The sequence below is a fragment of the Lepisma saccharinum genome, chromosome 1 (assembly GCF_977018435.1).
Source record: "Lepisma saccharinum chromosome 1, izLepSacc3.1, whole genome shotgun sequence".
NCBI classification, from domain to species: domain Eukaryota; kingdom Metazoa; phylum Arthropoda; class Insecta; order Zygentoma; family Lepismatidae; genus Lepisma; species Lepisma saccharinum.
The window spans coordinates 174,088,528-174,115,546 of NC_139229.1; the positions used below are offsets into that span (position 1 = coordinate 174,088,528).

The window sequence follows — 27,019 nt, forward strand, 5'->3', positions numbered from 1 at the left end:
TTGAGTTGGTGTTTTAAGTCCACCTTATGCACAGTGAGGCTAATTGGGACTGGACCTACAGTTTAAAGTGGGAACCACTGTGTGCCTCTACCGGGTATCGAACCCGAGACCTCTTGATTACAAAGCCGACGACCCTACCGCTGCGCCATCGGGGAGGCCCGAAATACGTTGATCGTGCGACATTAAACATTTCGCTAATTTCATTTTTGAAAGGTTGTCATATACTTGTGTAATTATGAAATGCCGATTTGATTGCGTACAGCCCATATCAGTTCCTGTACGATTGTTGGGATCAATCCTCTTCTTCACAACCAAGTCCCTCTACAAGTACAGGAACGGTTCGCCCTATTGCGAAAACGGACGAACTTTTCTTGTAGTCGTAGAAGCACTTGTTGGTGGTGAAATAAGATTAGGGCTGAGCCGATGCCGATGTATCGGTATCGGAAAGTATCAGTTAGAATTTATTTACCGATACCGACCGATACTTATCCGCCATTTTGGTCTTTCACGGGCTCCACAATAATGATGCGCGACACTTTTGCGCAGAATAATTAGGTTGGAAATTACGTAATGTTCGAAGTTCCTTTCAATTTTGCATTAGTTTTGTGTGGAAAACTGAATTTTGTGATAACATGTAACTTAATATTCTGATGTAACTATTGAATATTTTAAAGCAAAAATTTTGGTAAATTGATGTATATAATTAGAGTGACACTTACATACTAGAAATCAATTTTTGAACAATATTTAATTATTACAATTTTCAAGTATCGGTATCGTTAGGAATCAGTGAGAACATCGGTATCGATTCAGCCCTAAATAAGATCATAACAAGTCATAATATCTTCTTACTGTTTCTGATTGAGCGATTCATTTGACTTATTTTATTTCGCTTTTGTGTCACTTTTAGTTAATCACGAAGATGAGGATGAGTGATGATATGATGGAATTGATGAAGGGACACTCACAAAAAACACCCATGCCCAGTTCGAGATTCGAATCCAGGACCCCTGGCGTCGTAGCGCGTTGTGTTAACCACTCCTCCACGGAAGCCGGTGTTACTGCTTCTGGACGCAGCCGAAGAGTAGATTGTTTCCTGTACTACGAATTTAATTGGATAAGAAAACAAGTGGCGTTGAGATCGTCACATTCTGAAACATGAAGTGTCACACGTTTTCGGCTACAACTACAACCATGTCCTCCCTTTACCCTCACTGCAGCCTTGTATTCGACATAACAAATACAGATAGTACTTATATCCCGCTTCAGATTCGATGTCGAGCCCTTTGTTCTACAGTACGCTAGGATGACTACTATACCCCTTGGGCTCTGTAGGTTTGTGGCTGTAGCTGTGAATAATAAACTATTTTCCATTAGTTATAAAATAAATATCCTAGTAGGTATGCAGCCTGCGAATCACATAGCCCTACATGAAGCTCTATATACAGTCACCGGCAATAAAAACGGGACACCTAGATCCTGAAATACTAGCTTCTTTGCAAGGCGTCATGCGTGTTGCCTTCCTCTACAGAGATTAATAGAAAATTTCCATGGCAACTTCTACCACCGCCGTAGAGTTAGAGTTAGCAACACAAATAACGCCTTGCAGGGAAGCTAGTATTTCAGGATCTAGCTGTCCCATTTTTATTGCCGGTGACTGTACGTATAATTTTATTATATGTATGTATGTTACGAAATTCAAGGTCCCGTGGCCCAGATAATTCTTTTACTGGTGCATCATTATAGGAGGTTTTCGTATTTTTCTAATTCTACGTCGACGACGATCAGAATAAACTGTTGAAGGGACAATTACCAAGGAATGCTCATGGCCTGGCCGGAACTTGAACACGGAACTTTCGGTTGTGAGATCTCAACGTTCGAAACTATAAACAAAGAACCTGCTCTCATATTGTATTTGCAGAGTTCTTGTGAAACGTTGCTTGCGCATATGTACATTTACTACCTACTGGCAACCCTGCAGCATACAAAACGTCAGGCTGAAGACCCCGGCGCTAGTCTAGCGACATCTGGAAGGTGTATACCAACGCGGAAGTGGCTGTGGCCTCAGTGTTGTGGTGCCGCGGGAGAGAGTGTGTCGTGTGTGAAAGTGCTCCGCGGAGAAGGGGTTCGCCTACTTGCATTTACCAATAACTTCCAGCGACCCCACAAGAAGCTCCATCGACAAAAGTGCAAGAGGAACACGTTCGGTGCTTCAGTGACCAGCCTCCCCTGAAGAAGTATTAATTTTTCTTTTGTGTATTCTGTGGAAGACGCCGCCGCCAAAATCGGGTGCGTACACTCCATTATGCAGCACGCGGCGGACGCTGCGTCTCTGGAAGATGGGTATAAACCTTTCCTTAGGCTCTGCGAGGTGGAGCGCCCGACCGCGGGCTCCTGCGGGTTCCACCTGAGCCGCACCCAGTGGGATCCCTACCCGTGGGTGACGGGCGTCGAACCCGGGTCCGCGGCCGAGGAGGCAGGGCTGCAACCGGGCGACTGTGTCCTGGAGGTGAACGGAGAGGACGTTCTGGGCGAAAGGATTGGGCAGGTTGCCTCCAGAGTGCGCGCCAGAGAGGACCGGGTTCAACTCCTGCTTTGGAACGCGGGGTCAGATCCACATACAGCGACAAATGTAAGTAGCTCTTCTTTATTTATGCTTTATTGACACTTGGGATTATTGGGAAGGATAACAAATACCTATTGCATCTGTATATGATTTATTTTATGGTTCTTTTTAGCTTATTTTAGCCAGTCGCGACGATATGTATTACATAAGATAGTCAGAAAAAAATGGACTGGTCAAAGGGTGACAGAGAGGCAGATAGGGCGGTATACCGAATACAAGAATTTCTCAGAAGTTCCAAAGAATATTGTAAGAGGTAATAATGATAGTAAAAAGGAGGGGGGGGTCCCGAGTTCGATAGCCGGTGGGGGCACATAGTGGTTCAGATCCCACTTTAAACTGTAGGTGCAGTCCCGATTAACCTATCTGTGCATAAAAGTAGACTTGAAACTCAATTCAAACTCAAACTCAAAATGGATTGGAGGAGGAGCCAGTCGCTTTTACAGGAGCATCTTCACCCCTCTCAGTGTCACCCCTGAGATGGATGAAGATACAATTATAGACACACATGGACACGACACAGAACACAAACCCCACACGGGGTGTAAGAGGTGACCCTTTCCGAAGACAACCAAACGTCCACCTCCATTCCGCGTAGTACACACGGGACATGCAGACTAACGTGGCTCTGGTGTCTTGACCCACAGCCAGTAATCCTCTGTGGGGCGGCTCGTGTTATGTAGTCCCTATATGCTTGTAATTGTCCCTTTACCCATCTCATCATATGGCCATTCATTCTCATCTTCGCGATAAGCCAAATTTGGCAGAAAAGCGAAATAAAATAAATCAATCAACAAACCCTGCACAGGATTTTACTGACTGTAGGTCCGGGCACCAGATCCTAGAGTGTTACGTGGAAAATAAGTTGACGTTTGAGTGCCTTCAGAAAATGTCGCCTTACACCCCTACAACACCCATATCAAATTAGCCTGGAGTTCAATACTTGAAATCATTTATACTGTCTTATATTCATGTCCCTTGTCTAAGCATACCAGAAACACACATTTTGTATATCTTGTTTTTAGGTTATATCAAAACAACTTTTCTAGCTTCCTACATTAATCGCAACAGTCAAAATGCAAGAGGAATTGATGAAGTAGATGAAGGCCATGCACATAAATGACTTGTCATCAAACTTAGAGCCGATCAAAACTACTTTATATGCAGATGACACGAGTATAGAAAAAATAAGCGAACACTTAAATCAAACATCCAAAACACAATAAACAGACTTTCAGAGTGGTTCAGCAGCAACAAACTAACAAAAAATAAAAACCACCCAAGAAATGAAAGCAACAACACATCAACTGTAAGCATAGAAAATGAAAACATTCAATTTGAAAATTCCATAAAATATCTTGGCATATGGATACAAGAAAATCTCAATTGGGATACCCATTATAACTATCTAGCAGGAAAATTAAGCAGAATCATATTATATGGCATAAGAATCATGAAAGACATAACAGAAAAGAACACAATAAAAACCCTATATTTCAGTCTATTCCAATCGCAACTAACATGTGGCATTATATTCTGGGGAAATGCAACGAACAGCACGAAAATATTTAGTCTTCAGAAAAAAGTATTAAGAATTATGACGGGAAAGAAATGGAATGGACCATGTAGGGAAATCTTCAGGGAACTTTGCATTCTACCACTAACCTGCCTATATATACTTCATTTGTTATGGCATGTAAAAATGGATCCGACAAAGTTCTCCAAATGCAACAGAGCATAACACAACAGAATAGGGCCTACATCACTACAACACGAAGGAATAACTCAAATCTCGCAGTTGCAATGCATAACACATGACTATTCGAGAAATATCCAAAATCCACAGGCATCCACCTATACAATAAGTGACCAGATCATATAAAACTTTTGAACCAATTAGCCAAATTCAAAAAGGAACTAACAAAACATCTGTTGTACCATTGCTTTTACACAGTGAGTGAATTTATAAACCCCTAATTCATCAAACACTTGTGGGTTCATGGATTGGAGGCTCATGGATTCATCGACACGAGTCAAATTGAAAATGTAATCAATAGTTTCAACATAGGCCTACAATAGGCTGGATGCCATCTCACATGTCATATCTGTTATGTTACACGAGTACAATTTTTAGTAACATTTTATGATAAGTCTTACCTTTAGATTATCTCACAATATTTCATTTAATCTTTTAATCCATTACAGAACACAAATATTATTTTTATATTGTAACCTCAACATGTTTTACTGGTGTTACTTTTATGAAATAGACTGTATCACTAATACGAGTACACTCCTTCCAGCATGAAACTGTAATAGGCTAAGCAGGGGTTCCCAAACTTTTTCGTTTTACTGCGCCCTTGGTGTTTCAAGATTTTCCAGCGGCGCCCAAGTCAGAATGCAGGCTTATCTAACACTTGCAACGCTCAGTTAGTATGGTTAGGTTGCTGCCTTAAGTTAAAAAATAAACACATATTTCAATTCAGAAACATTTTTATGTGTAAAAAGTACTAAATTAGCACATATTTGGAACAATCATATCATTTCAGTGAAAATATTGGAACATTTCGCGGCGCCCCTGTAAGCTAGTCACGACATCCCACGGCGCCCACTTTAGGAACCAGCTACGGTATCATTCATTGTATCAACTCACTATATTATATTATTGTAGATATTTCATTGTATTAGTATATTGCAATGTGAACACAAATTGGCATGTCCAATATCACAACATATAAATGCAAACATGGAAATAGTTTGAGCAACCGCCCGAAGACCCCCAAGTAAGGCATAATTATAATTAGATGATCAACCAGTGATTAATGGATGAAATATCTAATGTAATCTAACCTAACCGCCCGTGCCTTTCAGTATTCAAAGCCATGCTAACTTCATAGTGGGTTTCGCTAACCACTTCGTCACGGAGGCTTGGAACACGTTTTGTAGAAGACAAATATTTTGTGGTATTAATAATTGAGATTAATGAACTAGAATGGTTGAATATGAATGAATACATTGGCGCGCCATCTCTTTATGACATCTACTTAACGTTATCGTTAAATTTTGTCTGTTTATTACTTTCTGGCCTAGCTTGAAACATTATTCGTTATCATGATAATTCCGATTGGACTTCTACGATGGCGTAGTGGTAACGTCGTTGCCTTGTAATCACAGTTCCCCGCTTCAATACCCGATGGAGGCACATAGTGATTCGGATTCAACTTAAAACTATACGTCCAGTCCCGATTAGTCAATCTGTGCATAAAGTGGACTTATAAAAGAACGTTGACAAAATAAAACTTTGATATTTATGGTTAGTTTTTGTTTCTGAAGAATGTGGAACCAAATACATGGTGGTAGAAGTTGCCTTTGAAAATTTGCTAATAAAATCCACTTATCGCCGTAGAGATAGGCAACACACATAACGCCTGGTAGGGAAGTGAGTGTTTCAGAATATACGTGTCCCATTTTTATTACTAGGACTGTGATTGGGCACCCCCGAACACAGGATGAACAAGTCTATACATATAACAGTGCTTAAAAGTGAAAACAATTCATCATGAATCAATCATTACTATCGTGTATAGTTTGGGAAAGGCCAGTGGATATAGATGTATAAAAAGTGGAAATTGTTGCACGTTTTTGTTAAACTCGCAATATACAGCCTACAATAAAATGTACTTCATAAGCGTGAAAGCCCTTCAATTGAGGGATTTATGTACATATAAATTTGTATATCATACCACTTATAGGTTATGAGTTATTACCGTTTAAAAATATTAATACATCCTTGTCACAATTTCACTACCTTCACATATAGGTGTCACCCACGTCAAAAATACGTTTACCAATGTCTCAAATATCCAATTTTTTTTATTTATTTATTGAAAGTTGTGGTAGTAGAGGAGATATGTATAATGTATATATTATATATAATATATATGTATAATAAGTTAATTCCTAATCTCCTTGCATGTACAGTATGCACGCCACTGCATTCAATATGGTGAATTGAGGAAAGAGAAATTAAGGATTCTGTTAGTGAAGGCCAATGTCCAAACAAGGTGCTGGAGCTTTGGCTTTGATTATGATCTCTGTAAGCCCCTCCTCTCCAAATTCCCCAAGAGGAATAGATGTTTGTGTGCGTGTTGTTGCTTATGTCAATATTACCCTCCCAAAATATATTTGAAGTTGGCGTTACTGATCCCATCGAATATGTAGGAGTAAATTAAACTTATTGATTGTGGTTTCCAACAGCAAGCTATCTTTCTATGGAATATTCATTCTGAATGATGCTGCCCTCTCCAGTTTATTGTTGGCAGATTAAATAATTCATTGCATCTCAAGCGAAGAAAACTAACAAAATATTACAAGAGATTAAAATAAAAAAGTAAACAATGACAACGACTGGGTTATGGGAGAAACGCCTTTCTGAATAGTTGGGTACCTGCTTCCATCCTACATGATCCTTACGACTACCCAGTAACTTGCCTTGACTAGGAGATTAACATTGACCTCGAAATGTCAACCAACACATGCTCCCAGATGAAAGCCCTCTCCCATCTCACATTCCTTATCTCTCGAATCCTCCATCTCTAACTGGTGTTGCCAACTCATGCTACAAAAAATTCCCGTAACTCTTGAAAGGATGTCTATAGGGGGAAAATAAGCTAATACTAATGTGTAAAGTGCCTAACTAGGATGGTCCACAGATGGCCAAATTGTAACTTGAAACATTACGACTCTACTTTTGAATACAGAGGTTATCCTTCTCATCCTGCACGGGCAATCAGTGGAAGTACTTGAGGCACGAGTAAACAAACTCAAGGCAATAACCGTGCGTTAACCAGGATTTGAACTCCCCTCCTGCTTAGCAGCGTCTTCCACTCTGTAAATTTATTAGCAAATAGCAGAAAGCAGCAAAGAAATTAAGAAGTTCATTATAGACTTGTATCCAGTGTACAACTTGGATTCGCTAAAAGTTATGATAACACTCAACAAACTGATTGATGAGTTACGTAGATTCTCATGCTCATAATCCATGATGTGAAACAATACAATTATAAATGTGACAATTACCGACGAGGTAGTTTTCTACAGGGCGAAGGGTGAATGGATAACCGAAATGAAGTTCATAATTGATATTCTCAATCCTTTTCCACCACTACTTATGAGATGTTATTATTGATTTTCCTTGCTGTAATTGAGTCTGTAGCAGGTTATCTCTGATACTTTCTTACGGAGGGAAGAAAGGTTATTAATTTAATGTGTGGTGAATCCTCCAAACTCATGTGATATCACATGTCGGTTAACTTGAATTACGGGGGAGAGGGAGCATATGTCGCACATACACAACATTGTCGTGTTTTTTTTTTTGGCAGGCTCCCTTGTCTCCCAGATTTAGATGCATAATTGGCTGTCATTTTGATGAAGGTTGAAACGTGAGACAATATACGCTGTCACCGTGTAACTAAGTGGTACCAGATTCGATTACCGAGGACACATAACAAGGTTCAGACCGCACTTTAAACTGTAGGCCCTCCAGTCCTCCAATCTCAACTAGCCTATCTGAGCAAATGAACTTAAAAATAAACGTTCGATCCAAAGAGAAAGCTAAATCAACAGTTTTCCAAACGTTTTTCAATGAAAATGTCAGAAGAGGAGTGCTACAAAGACTTTCTCAGCCAGCAAGAAACCAAGGTTCGAGTCTTGGTCGAGGCTACATTTCCCTTAAATTTACACGCTCTCCGTGTGCCAAAAAGATTTGCAATATTCGGTCCCGAACTGGTAGCAGATGACGACCCAGTCTGGTGGTAAAGCCGTCCAGTTTGCAACTGTGTAACCCGGTTTTGCAAATGGAAGTGACATCATGGTCAAGAGCCACCCGCCCACCCACGCATGCGCCAACAGGTTAATGCACGATTGAAGATCTATTCTTGTCGGAAAGTTGACATGTTCCGCATTCAGATTGCACATATTCCGACCCATAAAGAGAGATGCGGCGGAGATGTTAAGTGAAAGAGGAAGAAGGAGGAGAGACGGAGCAAGAATAGCAAAAAAAGCAATCGACTGTTTCCACGGGACAGATCTGGTTTCCTGCTTTGCCAAGTATGGATCTGGAAAGAGGGATATGCTAATTGGGAACAGTCCAATCTCTGCATGCAGAAGTACTCACATGGGCAGGCAGGTGCCTCAGAGCGGCTACAGAGAGGGCGTGATATCACTTGACCCTTTCTGAAACAAGGAAAACATGCTTCTTTATGTTTCCCTTCTTTATTTTATCCCCCTTTCCACCTTTTGTGTTCCTTCCCTTGCATCTTCACCTTCGTTCCACTCTTAGAATGCATTTCTTCTTACTTACTTACTTCCACTCTTGTGAATTATTTCACTTTCTTTTCTCTTCTGTTCTTTGTCTCGTTTTCTCCTTTGCTCTCGGACTTCTCATTTCACCACTGAAATTTCCAGATTCGATTCGAGCCACGGCCTGGACATGGGTGTTCTTTGTAAGTATTCTTTCATCAATTTCATCACTCAACCTCATCGTAGCGATTATTCAAAAGTGACAGAAAAGCGACGTAAATAACAAAATGAAAATAAATGTATTTCTCTCCCTTCTTTGCTTGTTTTTCTATTTCTCTCTCTCCCCATATATATATATATATATATATATATATATATACATACATCACTATGTATATTTTCAGCGACAAATGCAGGCTCGACCAGGACTCGAACCCGGGTCTCTGGCAATCCGTGCCATTGCTCTACCACTGAGCTACCGAGCCGGCCTGGCTTCACCTGCATTTTCGCTGGCGCTGTTTTACCTGTGTGAAATCGTCTCTGCAAGTGCTACTGCAACGGGATCTGTTGCCTTTGAAACACTATAGACGTCGACGTTGCCTGGTTCCTCCCAGCGTAGAGATGTCAATCCATTAAATTAGGCACACACAGGAGATGTACTATGTAGATTTTCAGCGAAAAATGCAGGCTCGACCAGGACTCGAACCCGGGTCTCTGGCAATCCGTGCCATCTACATACGTAGTACATCTCCTGTGTGTGCCTAATTTAATATATATCACTGTCTCTCACACTCACTTGTTTATTTCTTTTGCATTTATTTTTTTCTCTCTCCTCTCTGCCCGTCTCTTAAACAGTTCTACCTTCGAACACATGGCACACAACCATGTACTGGAAATTTAAGAACACAGTTTCGATAGAGATATGTTTGTCGTTACAAAGAATTACTTTTCCAGTATGATTTCGGGTTCTTTCTGAATAACCCTATTTCAAGTTCCTCCATCACATTCAGCGCATGTTGTTCGATTCTTTAAAACTTGCTGTTCGAACGGTTGCTTGTTTCAGAAACGTGCTTCCTTTTTCTTTTGGAACCACTTTCTCTTGTCAGTTTTTGTCTTCTTCGCATCAGCATCCCAATCTGCTCTAGTCCGAGGTCATATACTATCTAGCCATCTTCACGCTTCTCGGCTGGATCTACTCCATCACGGTTGCTTTGACATAACTTTCTTTCTTTTTCTTAATGTGGTTGTTAGCTCCAAGTTAGAAGAGGAGGAGTATATGGAAAGGGCCAACAAGACAGGGAAGTCTCCGCAAAACACGGCAGGATCCTCTTTTGGTCTTCCAAAGGTGACTGTGACCAATTCCTTGCCTCCCAGCAGCTCCGCTATCCTTGAGCTCCCGGCACGTACTGTTTTCCTCCAGAATAGCCGGGTGGGCGGGTCCATCGAGCCACTGCAGGAAACACCAAGGCTATTCTAGTTTCATCCACTCGGCCAACCTACTGCCTTCGAACCAGTTAGGAATTGTTTCTATATTGGGTAATAACAAGGCACTCAACACTAGATTTTTTCCCCAATGTAACGCATTTATTTTATCATCGCCTACTGTTACAGTCCAGAAAGTACTCATTAGTATGTTGACTGTTCTGAAGTATGGAAAACTCGACGTTCGGGACGGAAGTGTTCAGAATTTTTTGCCACTGTGAAAATCTCGAATTCTGCACACCAATTCTCTCCGAACTGATTGTTTCTCGCATTTCTGGAATAAAAACTATCTGCAGTTGCCAAAAAAATCGCGACACTTAGAGTACAGAAAACGTAATGATTATGACTTCGAAATTTCCGAAAATCGGAATGGGAACCAGAATTCTTTTTCACGATCCTAGTACGGACATTTCATACACCCTTGCTTTTCAGAAATATAGTACTTTTTCTATTGTGGTTATATTTGGCTGCTTTTCTATCTCTTGGGTTAATGCTGACGATGAGGATGAATGATGGACTGATGAAATGGATGTTCGAACACACACACTCATGACTTAACCACGATTCTAAACTAGGACCTTCAAAACCTCTTAGAGCTTACCACTGATCACTCACCCACATGCAGTGACGGTGATTGGGTTACAAAACTGGAAAGGGGGGGGGGGCAATGGCAGTTTACTTTCCCCTGATACATAAGGTTTAGCACAGTGCGGGGGCAAAAGTGGCAAGAAATGGGTGGCCATATTGACCGCCACTGCCCACATGAGTGGACACTAATGAGTCAAAACTCTTGACTGTGTGAAAGGTTTGTGATGAATGAACGGTAGTTAGTTTCTGTTAACATTTAAGAGAAACGCATCGCTTTCTCGGTATTGCGGGAGAAAGAAAAGAACCATAGAAGATGAATTCTGAATCTTTCAAGTTATGTAGGCATTCCTTATATTGGTTGTGAAGTCTGCAAAAGGATCACATGCTTAGTTTATGGTCAAACTGTAAGCGTGCCTAGGGATAGCATGCAGACGAGACGAGGATTTGGCAAAGTCTTGGTCTTGTCTCGAAATATATAGAGCAACAGGCATACAGCATGCTAGGAAGCGCTCTTTCATATCGTGTAGAGATCATTAAGGCATTATTCTCGGATACAAAGTCTCAATCTCGCCGTCTCGACGGTCGAGCGCACGGGAGTCACAGGATTCGAATCTACGCCTGGGTTATGGGTGTTCTTTGTGAATGTCCCTTCATCAATTTCATCATTCATCCTCCTGTTTGAAAAAAAAAAATATTCCAGCCACATGTTTACTTATTGAAGTCCCAACAGGAATGCGTGCGTCACAATGCAACATGTTCACATCGATCATTGTTTTCAGCCCGAGATGCAGCAAACGTTTACCTCTCGGGGCATTGTAATTATGCTGTGGGCGCATTGTCATGACGTTCTGACCGTTATGGAAAGGTTACCGGACGTAGCGTCTCTGTTTATACAGAGATTCGTGTAATTTCGGACTCTTGTGTGCATGCTCGAGGTTCCAAGTTCCGTGTGCATTCGTTTCCCACGGATGTCGTTATCCCATCCCCCCCCCCCCTCTTGTCGTCACGCGCCATTTTCGTGACGATTTTACATTCTCCACGATGGAGTTGGTGACGTCAGGAACCACGTTAAAACGGCCTCGGAAAGATTCCTCTAAAACCTCAAGGTTCGGGGTCTTGTGGAATGCCTCAGCAAAGGCCTTTTTGCCAAAGTTCCTCTTGTTAAAAATAATAAAGTAGAACAATAATATAAACGTCTATATTTCACAAATGGATGTATTTCAATTCCTTCTCCATCATTCCAGAAATCGTCTTGATGAAATAGAGAAATTCTGTCGTCTTGCAATCAAGATATCCCGGGCTCGATCTCCGGTGGAGGCACAGTACATAGTTGTTCCGATCCTATTTTAAACTATAGGTTCAGTCTCGTTTAGCCTCTCTGAGCATAAAGTGGACTTTTAAAACCAAACCCTGAAGAACATTCATGAGAATCTTCGTATGAATTACACACTTTATTATCTAGATTATTTGTAATAGCTTCCTTGCCCCGTAGGACTCTTTTCTATTGCAAATTTCTAAACAACGGTAATTGCAGTCTGCACTAGATTTCTCCAGACTGTTACAGGAAACAAAATCTTTATTCAGTCTCCCTCAACCATTTAGCAGCGATTAGGCAGAGAAACTGAAAAGTTTCCAGAAGGAAAATAAAATATCCTGCAGGAGAGGTGAAAATGGTTGAACCATTGAGAGTAATGGTTCTTACTGGAATGATTGTTTGATCTAGTTTAAAGTCGCATTTGTGCCACTTTTGGCTAATCACGCCGTTTGAGATGAATGGTGGTAAGATGAAACTGGTGAAGGGACAATCACAAAAAGACAACATACATCTCAATGAGGATTATACTGGCTGAGAGTCCGGCCGGCAGAGCCTCGTCGGCTTGCAACATTACAGTTACCGGGGTGTGCTACATGAAAGCGATGTGGACTTTAGAGTGTATTCAGTGAAGATCGGCCTGGAATGATCGTGAAATGAAAAGGGGAAATAACTGCAAGAAAACCAGCACTGAAATAGTGCCCGTAAGTAAAAGAAGCGAAAGAAATACCAAAATTTCGCACTATGAAAGAAATAAACAGAACTATAATGAAAGTACCATCAGTACCGACAATGGCATAAAATGTTGTTCTCATGGTTGTTTCAGAAACATAGCTCTACGGATGTGTAGCATCGAGACGAGACGAAAACTGATCGAGTTCCTTCTCGCGCAATAGGAGATCTGTCTCCTGTCGAGTATCTAAGCAGGCTATAAGCAAAATAGCGCGTCAATGCACAAACCTTTGCAAGACAAGCGACTTTTAAAAAGGTTCCATGTTTTGACGCTCCGTTTCGATGCTACTAACTCTTGAAAAATGACTTTTTTCCTGAAAATTCAGCTTTGAATCCTTTCCACAACTCACCTGGTCGATGACCCGAGAGAATCCTTTCATCATTCGTCGACAGGGAAGCTTCAAAACTTACTTCGTATTGTATCATGACTAGGGATGGACGATATCGGAAATTTGATTTCGCGATATATCGTCAAGAAAATATCGTCACAGACGATACGATATTTTTTCCGTATCGTGATACCGGCGATATATAGTCTCCACGATATCGCCAAATATCGAGACGATATATCATGGCCATGATATGTATTGCCAAAATATGTATTCCCAAAATATCGTGACGATATATCGCCGACACGATATATATATCGCCAAAATATCGTGACGATATATCGTCTAGTTGATATCGCCTTGACGATATTCTTTCAATATCGCAATATATCGCACAACACTAGTCGCGACCGTATGGAACCACGCTGCACAAGTTCACCGTTGGTACTACTGAATTATTTTTCCAATTAGGATAAATATGTGGCCGCGGTGGCTCAGTCGATAACGCGTCTGACTACCATGCTAAAGGTCCCGGGTTCGATCCCCGGCCGGTTCAAATCCGGGAACTTTTCTAACGATGGAAGCGGCCCCAGCGCCCACCCAGGGGCGTGATGCTGATTACATCACCCCCACTCACGACCGGATCAAGAAAGTGTGGGGCGTTACCCCCACACCCCCTATACGCCTTCATGGCGTGGTGCTAAGCACAGGGGAACACTTTACCTTTACCTTATGTGACCTCACTATACGTATATAACCATGTAGATATGTTCTGTGGATTAAGCCACAGAGTAAAGTTACTAAAGTAATTTTGGTTTAGGTGAACATTTCCAAGTATCATGGAACGAACACATTGGGCGCAAAGTCTCACTCGGTCTTGATGCAATCCATACTCCGTTCAGAGGCAACGTCCTCAACCCCCCCCCCCCCTTTCCTTTCTTTGGTTCCGTTTGAAGTCATTTAGAGGCTCAGACGAGTCAGTGATGCAAAGTAAACTATTCGTGCGGGAGAAAATGAAGATGTGTCTATTGTCCGTGCCACTGGGAGCGGAGTCAACGACTCTCGCCTGTAGGTTCTCTGGACGTGTTTGACATCTTCAAGGTTGGAAAGGAGGGCTTCTGTGCAACCGCACAGTCACGTCTTCGGGCAGCAGGGGAGAATCCGTGAAGTTTTCTTTTCGTTCGATTGTCTTTCTCTCTCTTTGTGGGTTTCAGAAACCATACGAGAGGTCGTGCGTGGGCTTCAAACAAACCCATCTCTGAAAGGAAAGAAGTGGTGAAGCCATGACCGTATACTGTACTACTACTGATAATAAATAAATCGTGCTTAATAAACAAGTCGTGTTTCGACTTTGACGGTTTTCGCACCAAATTTTTATCGGAAGGAGGGAGAAAGAAAGTGATGAAATGAGAAAGATGGAGCTGTGCTAGAAGTGTGGAATGCTGGGGATGGCATCCCCAGTTAAGGAAATGTTAAAAAAGGAACCATCCTACCAGGTAGGTTAATTTGCATAAACAGACATCCACCCCACTTACTGCATTCCATTCTATCAATGTCAATCGATACGAACCTCTCGCAGCTATCCCCAAAGTCCTCTCCCCCTACCCCCCCCCCCGGTAGGAATTTCTATTAGAGCACTAACACAGAGAGTAATACATGAGTAATGAAATCGGTCAATAGAAGCATAATAATAGAAAGAAAATACATTTTTCCGACCTCGATGACGGAGTGGTTAGTACAGCTCGCCACGATTCCAGGAGTCCCGGATTCGAATACCGGCCTACTCATGGGTGTTCTTTGTAACTGGCCCTACATCAAATTCATCATAACATCACTCATCCTTATCTTCGCGTTTACCAAAATTGACAGAAAAGCGACGTTAAATAACAAAAATCAAATCAAATCAAGGAAAGTTTGGATGAGACATATGAAGAAGAAATCGTAAACCAAGTACAAAGTCAAGTCGATCCGAGTAAATCACAGCCAGTGTTAGTACCAAGCATGGACGTCTGGAAGGGGGGCAAGCCTTGGTAAATGTATGTCACCTAAAAATTATTTATTTCACACATAATTTCATTTCAGTCACACTTATTTATGTCAATTATTATAAGTACGTTGAAGGAACATGATAATTCCAGACTGAAACAATGTTTTTTGAGGGAGAATTACTATTATGGGTGGGGGGCAATATGCCTCCTTTGACCCTCCGGGAAAAAAAAATACCTTGTTTGCCCCCTTTCCTGGAAAAAAATCTTGCGGACGTCCATGATACCAATGTTTTTTCCCCACATGGAGATAATTCTTAACTGCGCACTGATTTTACACTTAAACTTTCCCAATTAATAAAAAAATAATATGTAGAGTAAAAAGGAAAGTGTATATATAATTTGAAAATACGCAAGAATCAGTATTACCTTGTTCGTTGTAAGATTATTGCAAACAATGGAGAATTTGACTAATGCAAAAGTAATGGTCTCCTTGACGCGACTTACTTCGGCAGTGGAAAAATATTTCTGTGGTTATTTCTTTTCCTGTGGACACACCGCAAAAATGTCGCCTGCTTTATCATTACCGACGAGGTCTATTTTGCGTGTTGAAATTTCGGTACAGCATAGCCTTCGGAGCGGCCCGTGTGTATCCTTGCGCAGACGGCGTTGCGACCAAACGGAGCGGAGACGCCTCCGAGACTTTCACCTTTTGCGCGAACAACCTTGTCACGTTCGCGTTCCCATCAGGCGTTCTGTCGACACCCACAGGTTTCCGGTGGTGTAACCTGAGTGGAAAGAGAAAAAGGAAGCAGCGCGAAACACGAGCTTCCATAGGAAACAATCACTTCCTAATGTACCTGATGAGAGAACCAGCATCTGAAAGTTCCACGGCTTCCAATTTCGAGATCTGAAAATTTTGGAATCATTCCCCGATGGCATAGTGGTAACGTCATTGCCTTTTAGTCACGGGATCCCGGGTTCGATACCCGGTGGAGGAACATGGCACAGTGGTTCGGGTCCCATTTTAAACTGTAGGTCCAGTCCCGATTAGCCTTTCTGTGCATAAAGTGGACTCAAAACATAAAATAAAATGAATTAAATCAAGAGAGAGAATCAGTGGCGGCGATATCGCATTTGGGTCCCTCTAAAAATCGCTTTTCGTAACACTGCATAAGGTCAGAGGTGCAGAATTTTTTTGATTTGAGGGGGTTACAAACATGACTTGAAATACACACAGACTCACACACACACATATGTATGCATAATTTGCGAATTTGCTATGCTCCCAATAGCAAAAAAAAAAACTATGAGATTTTATATATTTTTTTTAAATACTGGTATAACCCAGATAAGCTAGAAGATGCTCTCATTTTCCTTTTCCATTTCTTTACCTTTAAAATTAAGTCGGAACATGTTCTCTAGCTTCACGCGTTTTGGAAATTACTATTTCTTGAAACCTTCTATTCACAAATCACTATTTTCCAAAATAGTTCAGAGGTATACTTTCCTGATGGTAATTATTTATTTCTGGAAATAAGGTGAGCGCAGAAAAAACATGTTTTATATTACTAAAATCTACCTCAACTATTTGCTCTTGCCAGACAAATTTTTAGGACGTACAGTGTGGATTGATACAGTACCCCCTTCTAAAACCTTTTCCTGCGCCACTGTGGAGTACCACGCTACGACTACCTAATAATGTAATCATTCCAATAGGGTCTCTATACAGCAGTTCTAGCTTCCAATCGACACCAGGTCGCGTGGATCTCCCTCGTGTGCGGCTTCTTGTACTCGGAAAAGGAAAATGTACCTCTTGCCTTAATATGCGAGAAAATAGAGCTAATAATAATAATGTGATGATGTCTTACATACACTTTCTGTAGTAAGATAGAAAACTATAAATAGCCTTCTCACGTTTTCGATATTGTGAAACAAAACAGAAAAATTTCGGCATGCTGCTCATATTACAGAATATTGTATTGCTAATATTATGCTTTTTTATTAATCATATGGGTTTTTTGTACACTAGATAAACAAATTGAAACGTCTTTATCAATGGAAGATTCCCTAGAATCTTAATTAACCTTAATGATGCTTTAAACTAATTTTTAATCTTTGCACCTGCAGAAGGAAGTTTTATGCGGGAAATTTTGTGTGCTCATTCGTAACCATTTCAACTCAATCATTTGAGAAAATTTGTAATTTTAGATATACAAAAATGACCAATGGTTAGATCAAACGTTGTTCCTTCATGATTACGGCATGGAACCAACCATTTGAGGGGTTACCTTCAGCTCGCACCCCCTCTATACATCGTGGGGTCTGTGTGGCCCTTATCAACCCACTGGAGACAAGATAATATTCCTGAACTCTTCATTATCAAAATGGATTTCAGAGATTTATCCACAGTTTTTACCCTGAAAGAGGCGTGTTGTAAATGTAGTACCAAAATTACAGTAACTTAAGATTGATATAAAACTTAGGGCTTGCAGAAAATGTCATCAGAGGCTCTTCCTGAACAGCACAAAGTTCTCCTTCCTAAACGGTATTCACTCTGAAGGCATATGGCATGCATTGTTATGTAGCACAAGATATACAGTTTTGGTGGTAGACTGACTATCTCGCTATCGAAAATTGCATGTTCGAATCCTGGTCTGGACATGGGTGTTCACATGTGAGCGTCCTTTCATCACTTTCTTGCAATCGCCATTTCATCCTTATCGTCGCGAGTAGTCTAAGTGTCAGAAAAGCGACGGAGAATAAGAATAATGCAAATTCAACACCGAACTGTTTTTAGAACGCGTATAAAGACAGCCTTCTCGAAGCGGGATCCAGCATAACGTGTGATTTTGCATTCGTACCTTATATGAAAGAAATCGTTCCCAGTATTACCTGAATGAAAAATACAAGTGAGAGCTTGTGTACTAAAATGTATTTTAAAATGAGCAAAATTGATTCTGAACTGCTTAGTGCTTTTCAACTTTGAACGCAGAAAACTTCAAACAAGTTTCATATTACCATTTGATACTGCACTGTGTTAGTGATTCAAAATAATATCGTGACCACTTTTCTGTGTAAATATTTTTGTGTAGACCACGTTGCTGCGTTCTCCAGTTCAATAGCTTGGCTTATACCACTGTGACGATATTTTCAATCCGCAGCCTACTTCTGCACGTTTAGAAGGGAAGGCCTCGACATCCCTTTCTGTCAATTCCCACAAGTCAAGAGGAAAGTTATGGGCGAGGGAAAGAAAAAGCATAAAATAAACATTTTTCTCCTCGAATACCCTCGCTCCCATCAAGATAAACATTCCTTCCACCTCTTAAATCACGGTATGAAGTGAAACAATGAAAGCACTCAGGCAGACTTTTGTTTTCGTAAGAGGCCATAATCACTTTCTCCTTTGTTAGATGACAGGAGTATTCCTAAGTAGATCCCCTTTTTTAAAAAAGTTAAATCTTATCAAACATGACATTTCAGTAGCTAACCGTCGTTTGCTGGATCACCACATCCTTCTTCCAAGCTCTTACGCTCAGGTGGCGTTCAGAGGCTGTAAAACGAAGATTAGCTTACCAGGTAGGCGCCAAGCGTTGACACTTTTCCTTACAAGCCATTAATATGCAAGTCAGCTTGGAAAACGTGCCTCCTCTTTCTTTTTCTGAAGAGATAAAGCCGTTGCGTGGGTGGGAATATCAGCTGCAGTTATGAGTTCGTTACCCACTTCAGCTTCACACACTCCATCATGGAATTGTTGGATTCTGTTGAAAGTGGAAAGAAAGCGACGCGTTCACTGTCGGGTGCGATGAAGCAGCACATGGCAAGTAAAGGCGTTCGTATTATTCGTATTACAAATCTTATCATCCATATACAAATATATGTTCAAGGCGATCTAGTACGCAACGTTGCGTTAAAGTGTTTCGGGATCGCTTCCCTGTAGAGGTACAGTCACCGGCAAATGCAAATCCTGCAAGGCGTTACGTGTGTTGCCTAACTCTACGGCAGTGGTAGAAGTTGCCACTGAAAAATTGCTATTAAAATTCACGTATCGCCGAAGAGTTAGGCAACACACATAACGCCTTGCAGGGAAGCTAGTATTTCAGGATATAGGTGTTCCATTTTTAATGCTGGTGACTACATTTTAGTTCGGATCTCACCTTAAGGTGAATGTTTAGTTTGATATAGTACCAGGTGGTTATAATTAAAGTGACGGTGTTCAGAGTGGTACAGCACGGGCTGTAATGAGAGTAGCAGTCTGAAACTTCGTAGATATGCTAATGAACCAATGCGCTCGCGAATTATGCAAAAAAAAAAGTTCCAATTCTCGCCACCAGGGGGGTAAAAAATGGCGCTGTAAGCCATCAAAACGTGGAATTTTCCGTAACTCTGACGTCAAAGTCGGTGACATTGCCTAACCATTGTGTGAGCTCCCTGGTTGTTGTTGGTGACGCTTGTTGCTTTTTCCTGTAGTAATGTTCATGCAATTCGAATAGTGAAATTGTAGCGATATTTTATTACAAAGAGTATTGTTTTCTGCGATTTATAGTGCTTTTCCTGTAACTATACGAAGTTTTGACTGCTTACAGCGCCATTTTTTACCCTGGTGGCGAGAATTGGAACCTTTTTTTGCATAATTCGCGAGCGCATTGCTTCATTAGCATATCTACGAAGTTTCAGACTGCTACTCTCATTACAGCCCGTGCTGTACCACTCTGAACACCGTCACTTTAATTATAGCCACCTGGTATAAGTGCTCTTTACAGTGTCTTAGGAAAGGAGACTAAAAAATGGATATGTTTCAAGCAGAATTTATACAGTTTAAAAGATCTAATGCTAGTGTATTTCTGAATAACCGATATGTTGCCTTAACTTCATTGGCATTTTGATATTCTCGATTATATAGGATGATTCAAAATTGATGGTACAAACTGAAAGGGTACGATTTTCTTGCAAACCGTTCATTTGAGGACCCATGCGACTTTTTTGCTCCATCTAGCGTGTACTTTTCACCCTTACAGTTTGTAGCATCACTTTTGAGTCATCTTGTATATATTTGTGAAAATGAACTATAATGTGATTTTTTTAGGGAATTGTGTTATTTATTTGCAATTCAATGTATATATGCTTATTTTCAAAATCTGTTCCAACTTCCAACCCTTAAAGGAGCAAGATATGTTCGAATTGAAAAAAATATGACACTTTACAATCAAACTACTTGAAACTCAAATATGACATAAAGTTATATAAAATGTGTACATTCCTGTTGCAACATTGCCAATTTTGTTGTATCCTGAGAGATACAAAGTTCCTTTGTTGAAAATTTTGACAACATAGTGCAATGTATCTTTCAGGATACAAGAACAGAACATATATTTGTTTTCATTTATTCACAAAATAATACTTAGGAAATTGTTGTATTATTATATGCTATTGTAATAAAAAATATAGCCACAATAGCTCAGTCGGTAAGGCGTCTGACTACCATGCAAGAAGCCCAGGTTTGATCCCCGGCGAGGGAGAACTGGTTTCTTTTCCACCTGTTCAAGCGGCTCCAGTGCCCACGCAGCATGTATGTCCTTTCGGGCAGTTTCTACATCTACCCTTAGTGCCTTATTTTGTCCTTTGAGGCAGTTTCTGTATCTATCCTTCGTGCCCCATTTCCTCCCATGATCTAGATATCATCCTATCAGATATGAGCCAGTGGTCTCACAACGAGAGTGCTTGTGTTCATATTCTAGTTGGGCGTGATGGAACATCTTCAAGAGCTGGGTGGACACGTTTCTTCCTGTGTTCAATTTACGTCGAAATATCTTTAGCGGTTCATGCAAGCGACTTCCAAAAATTAAACAAGGGGACAACTAATATAGGATCAAGTCATTTGCAGCATCTTCACCTTCACTTGAAGAACTTCACAAGTCAGAAGTTCTATGTGAGGTGGAATGATACTCATAATTCTTCCTGGCTTCTAAGAGTCTCATGAAATATGCAAATTTGAATTTTCTAAAAATATGTAATGAATAATTTGAATATGAGAATTATTTTTGTACGCCTGTATGGTAATATAAAATCTTCCATTTCTGTGAACAAGTTCATTGAGGGGTCACCTCACTATCTTGCCATCAAAGGTTCTAGATTCGAATCCCAGTCAGACAGATGTGATCCTTTGAGTGTGTCCTTTTATAAATTTTATCTAATCATGAATCACATTCAGCACCATAATTAGCCAATATTTTTTTTCCTTACCTTTTCCAACAAATAAAAGAAAAGTGAATTATGAAATAATAACATCATTTTCTAATGTTCATAGTAATGTAAAAAAGCTTATAAATCTTATAATTGAAATTACCATAAAATATAATTTTGAAATAACTATTATTGAAAGATAGTGAAAAAATATGGTATGTGAACGATATTACATATATGCATTATAATCTGGTCCCAAAATCTAATTATGCTAAAGTGGGCAATGTATCTTCAATTTTCATTCCCTAAATTTAGCCTAATAATAGATCCGGCTCTATTTTTTTATCTCTTATGTTTTACAGCACATTTCTGCTAAATATTCAACAAAAAAGTATATGAAAATAGTATATGGAAATTACAAACGAAATATACCTACATGCATGCTGCAGCATGCTTTATTGTTATACACCATTTTGCAGCAAATAGTATTCCATACTTCCTTGTATGTTCTACAAAAAAAACAAAAGATGGCACCACCACTCACCAGTATGAAACTTTACATGTATCTTGTAAGACCCACTGCCACTCCTGCAAGAAATCTCAATATGCTGGCCGTATAGAAGCTCCTGCATTATAGGTATCTTGAGTTAACATAGAAAATGTACTCGGTCCTATTCATTTCAGCGTTATTGTACTTAAATCTTGCATTACTTCACTTACTATTTACAGTGAAAAAGTGTTACTATGTAGTAGTCTAATTTTAAAATGTCTGTTGCATTAGTTTTGACTACTAATATGCTGTGATGGCTTTACATTCTTCACATTAGATGTACGGCAGATCTATCCCCACCCTTTGAGTTCACCATATAAGTAAATAAACTGGATTCAGAACAAACCTAACGTTGTGATACATTAATTTGAATATCGTGAATAATGAAATCATTCTTCTGTACTTCCAGATCGCATCGAGCGGGCCAACCCCCGTGAGTCTCCAGCGACTATCGGCGTGCGTCCAGTCCATCCTTCTCCTCCTGGAATGTCCTGTCTGTCTGGAGACGATCCCCCCTCCGGCCCACCAGTGCTGCAACGGCCACGTCCTGTGCGGAAGCTGCAGGTTGAAAGCCGAGCGCTGCCCCGTCTGCAGGGTCCCCCTGGCGAGAGGCCGGTGCCTGGTGGCCGACAAGGTCCACGGGATCATCGCGTCCACGTTCACGACGCAGCCGGAGCGGAAGAAACGCGACGGGCAGGACAAGACGAAGTCGAAGCGCGTCGCGTGCAGAGACGCTAAGCTTTCGGAGAAGACCGTCCAGCTGCAGACGGCCAATGGCACTTCCATCTCTCCCCTGATGCACCTGAAGTCGCGGTTACTATGCAAGGCGTCGTCGGCAGACAACATCTGCACCGTGTCCAAGAGGTTGGCGCTGAACGTGGATGGTAACCCGGAAGCGGCATCTCCCTTGAGGACAAGGTCTTTCTCTACTGGTGAAATTTCAACCACCCACAGCAGGTTCCCGGCGCTCAACAGTCCAGACCCCATTCCCGAAATGTCACAACAGTCTGGAAGCGATGACAAGGACCTAAGCGAAGGATCCGATGAAGCTAGAAGCAGCGACGAGGAAGCTTCCATGGACGTGGCGGGTCCTCTTCCCTCTCACCGTGAAGATTTCTTCCACTGTCCCTGCGACGTGTCCTGCGATCACCTGGCCGACGCTCTCGGCTTGATGTCCCACATCCAAGAACACCACGATGGACCTTTGGTGCAGTACTTCCGTCCGAAAGTCACCCTTCAACTCCCGCCGCCCCAGGACGACACCTCGCTGACGTCCTTGACGAAGCACGGATTTCCCTTCTTCCTGAAAACCATGGCCGTGTCGACGGGAGCGGTGGACGAAGGCGTCAAGAGGCACTACGTTTGGCTGTGGATGCTGGGGAACCAGTCGGACGCAGAATCCCACAGTCTCCGGCTGAGCATGAGGACCGAGACGCAAGGCAGGCAAGTCACTTTCATCTGCCCCGTGTTCCCCCTGACCTCTTCGTGGTCAGACATTGCCGCTACTGGCAGGTGCTGCGTTCTGGACGAGAACTTCCTGCGAGAGTGTTCCAAGTCCAGAGACTACTGCCGTGTTAAGATGGATGTGGAGATTTTGACGGACTGTGAAGTGAAAAATGTCTGATCAATACAACTTCCTACTTAGTGGTGAAACAAAGTTAGTGAAGTGCCCGAATTTAATCGGATACTCATCTTAAGGCTCCCCAACGAGTAAACAAGCCTTCAGGCAAGTTCGCTCAAAGTAGCACTCTACAATCCCAAAGTTACTCCAAATAACACTCCTTGTCCGAGTACGACCCTAGTCTCTGTTTGAAATGTAAATGATGTCCTGCTAAGTGACACCATTTCAACTTCAATTGCAAAAACTTACACCTACATATGCCTGTACCACATACTTTAACTTCACTACCCTCAACTTCAGATTACTATATACCTCATCACTGTGCAAGTAAATTATCTTGTTTCTCTATTCCGTGGAGATATACATTTTTTTTCATGCAAAGGATATACGAGTAAAAAGTTCTGCTTCAAGTTGATCTCATATACCCGTATTAATATTGGATAAAGTAGTAACTTAAATCATTATTCGGTTTAAGTCCTGTTGCTTTAATTTAAATTACAATATAGGTAATTTCTCCCAATATTCTGTAAATAATTAACTATCCAAGGCAGAAAAGACGAAATATTTTTCTTCATTAAAAGAAATGAAACACTATTTGATCGTTTTCTGCTGGCATTACTTAGTATTGATAATCTAGTAGGAAATATGAAACTCAAAAAAACTGAAAATAGGGTATTTCTATGCACACAGTGCTTACTTTTGATCTCAGTCTAATCAATAATTAAAATTATAAATTATAATTCACAGAAAATATTAAATAGATATTGTCATAAAGTAGACCATCAAAGCAATGTATTATTTTAATACAGAAATTATTTGTATTTCTTGTATCTTTACTTCAATCTAGCTCAAGTGTTCTGAGTTTTTTTTCTAAATGTGATAAATTAGCAATAACGGTCACTTGGTGACAATATGCAATGGCAATAGAACACAGCTTATGATCTGAGTGCCAAACAAATTTCCGAAAAATATGCAAAACGCTGAAAATTATAAACATTACAGATGTTCTACGAATACAGGGCAATTTAAATCTGGTGTGAATTTAAATCCTCTGTTCTAAATGTTTCAGTTTTAATAATCTTCTTTCAATTTTTATGTTTAAAAATGTGGTATACATTGTATCTTATTATTTGTAGTACTGCTACATCATTATACTTTTATGTATTAGTTGCAATCTCAAGAGTCTAGTCAAACGGATCTTATTATTTACTAATGTACAGTGTGTTTGTTGTACTCATTAAGTGATACTGCAACTGACTATTATGGCTTGAAAGAGAGAAGAACGGGAAACATATATGAAAATGAGGATTTCATAACTATGAATAGTTCATACGTAAGAATATTTTTGCTGATTTTTAACGCATATGTTGGGTTTTTAAAATCATATTTTTCACGATATTGTATGTTGTAGTTATAACTCTTGAGCCAAATGTATTAACAGGTTCAGAAAAAAATGACTCAATGTTGTAAACTTTGAAATATATAGTTAATGATAACGAATTGTAAATAAATGTCACAGTCTTGTAACAATCATAGTTCATTGAAAAACAAGCGGGCTCGCTTTGAAATGAAAAGTTGTATAGCAATAAGGAACAACTTATAACAAGTTTGACCCTGAAAATGAGGAGAAAATTAGAGTGTTTTACTTCCGTTCTTTTCTTTTTCACTTTGTGATTTCCTGCATTGGTAACCTGTTGTCGAACTCATGTACAGAAAAGAAGTATTAGATCTCAAGTTCATGCATCATTATTACAATCGCGAATTCATAAAAGTCAAGTTAGTTATTTACGGTGATGCAAATGATAACGATCTGTTACAATTTGACATTAAATGTAGTAGATATTTGCTCATTGTGCAATGTAAAGGCCATCTTCAAGATCAATCCAGCATCAATTATGGCAGTTTGGAAGGAGAATTGTCAATATCATATCAAATCCCTCACCGTGGTTGTGCTGTCTAAGGGGTCAAGCTTAGGGCTCGGGGTACAGGACATGAGCTGGTTCGAGTTTCCTAGGGGAAAGCGTGATAATTTTTCTCCTGAGATTTCGAGCAGTGTATTGGACCGGTGGTCAGCCCCCCCCCTCCCCACCGTGAGGAAATTGGGGAGCTACGAATGAGTAGCGTAACATGGTCATGAAAAACTTCAACAACGCCTGGGGGTTCGTCGTGCTGACCACACGTCACCCGGTAACTGGTTTGGATGATCGTCCACCTCTGTTGAGACATGTGGGAGTGAGGCCGAAAGTCTGTAGGCAGGTCCTGACTCAAGGGAAGTTGCGCCACAGGTTATTTTTATTTAACTATCAAGACCAAGGATACTCTTTTAACTCTTTTATAGAAACATACACTATTCTGTGCCCTCAATGGTATTCACACTACTATCCACGGGAAGAGCTACGAACACTAGCTCTAATATTTTTGAGAACTGATAGTCTTGGAATATTTTTTTTATTTATGCAACTATAAGTTGTATGCAAATAATACCAATGAATACTTAAATACGATATAAAATCATTCCGAGGGCCTATTTGTGCTAATCTAATTAGTTCTTCCGCTTTGAAGTTCATCATGAAGTTTTTTTAGACGACGAACGTTGAAGATCTTCTATCGGAGGGTTGTCTCCAAACAATTTCTGGAGAAGAGTTGGACGTCTTGAAGATGATAGTAACGCTAGATCTGTAATACTTCGAATCCTATACAGAATTAAACTGGTCGATAACCCCAGAGTGTTGTGCCTTATGCAAATATTATGACTTGTGAATAGAAAGCTTTAATAAGAAAATCCCTATGTGGGTAACCAAACTTTCTCTTGTACTAGAAATGTTTATAAGCATTTAAATATTGAAGTTAGAAAGTAATTGGGATATACATTGGAACTTTTAGTGTGTAGCGTTTATTCTTAATGAATCAATCTTATAAGAACTAATGAAGTTCTCCAAATAGAATCATTTCTACTCATTTCATCGTTCATTCGAGATTCATGTGAATTTCTAAAAAGGGTTTCCGAAACCCTATTACTCGTAATAAAATGCTGGAGTGATTTCTCTCTTGCAGACGCAGATAAACCGTAGATCGTGAAGGCCAAGGCCTGCCACGCCACTTTTCGTTGGATGACGTGTGTTCATCACGTCGATTCCCATCGTTGCTTTACTCTGGCTTTTTCAACGTTGCAAACCGATTCAAGAAAAAAACAGAAATGCATGAATTATAAATGAAAGTTCGGGTTAAGATTCCAACCTGCCATTATTCATCGGGTTAAGATTCCAGCCTGCCATTATTCTACCATAATTGTTAATTCTTGCAGAATTTATAAA

The 27,019-nt window shown here is 40.5% G+C and overlaps 1 protein-coding gene and 1 non-coding gene across 2 annotated transcripts; one reads left to right on the top strand and one right to left on the bottom strand.

Annotated features, from left to right (window-relative positions):
* The first annotated feature begins 2,082 nt into the window (after positions 1-2,082).
* LOC146004243 (uncharacterized) lies at positions 2,083-27,019 on the top strand. The gene is made up of 2 exons (XM_083142928.1): positions 2,083-2,632; positions 22,494-27,019. Exons 1-2 carry the CDS (start codon positions 2,306-2,308, stop codon positions 23,706-23,708), a joined length of 1,542 nt encoding a protein of 513 aa, XP_082999054.1. The 5' UTR covers positions 2,083-2,305; the 3' UTR covers positions 23,709-27,019.
* Positions 9,338-9,408, bottom strand: TRNAS-GGA (transfer RNA serine (anticodon GGA)). Its single transcript has one exon. It is a non-coding gene; the product is annotated as a tRNA-Ser (tRNA).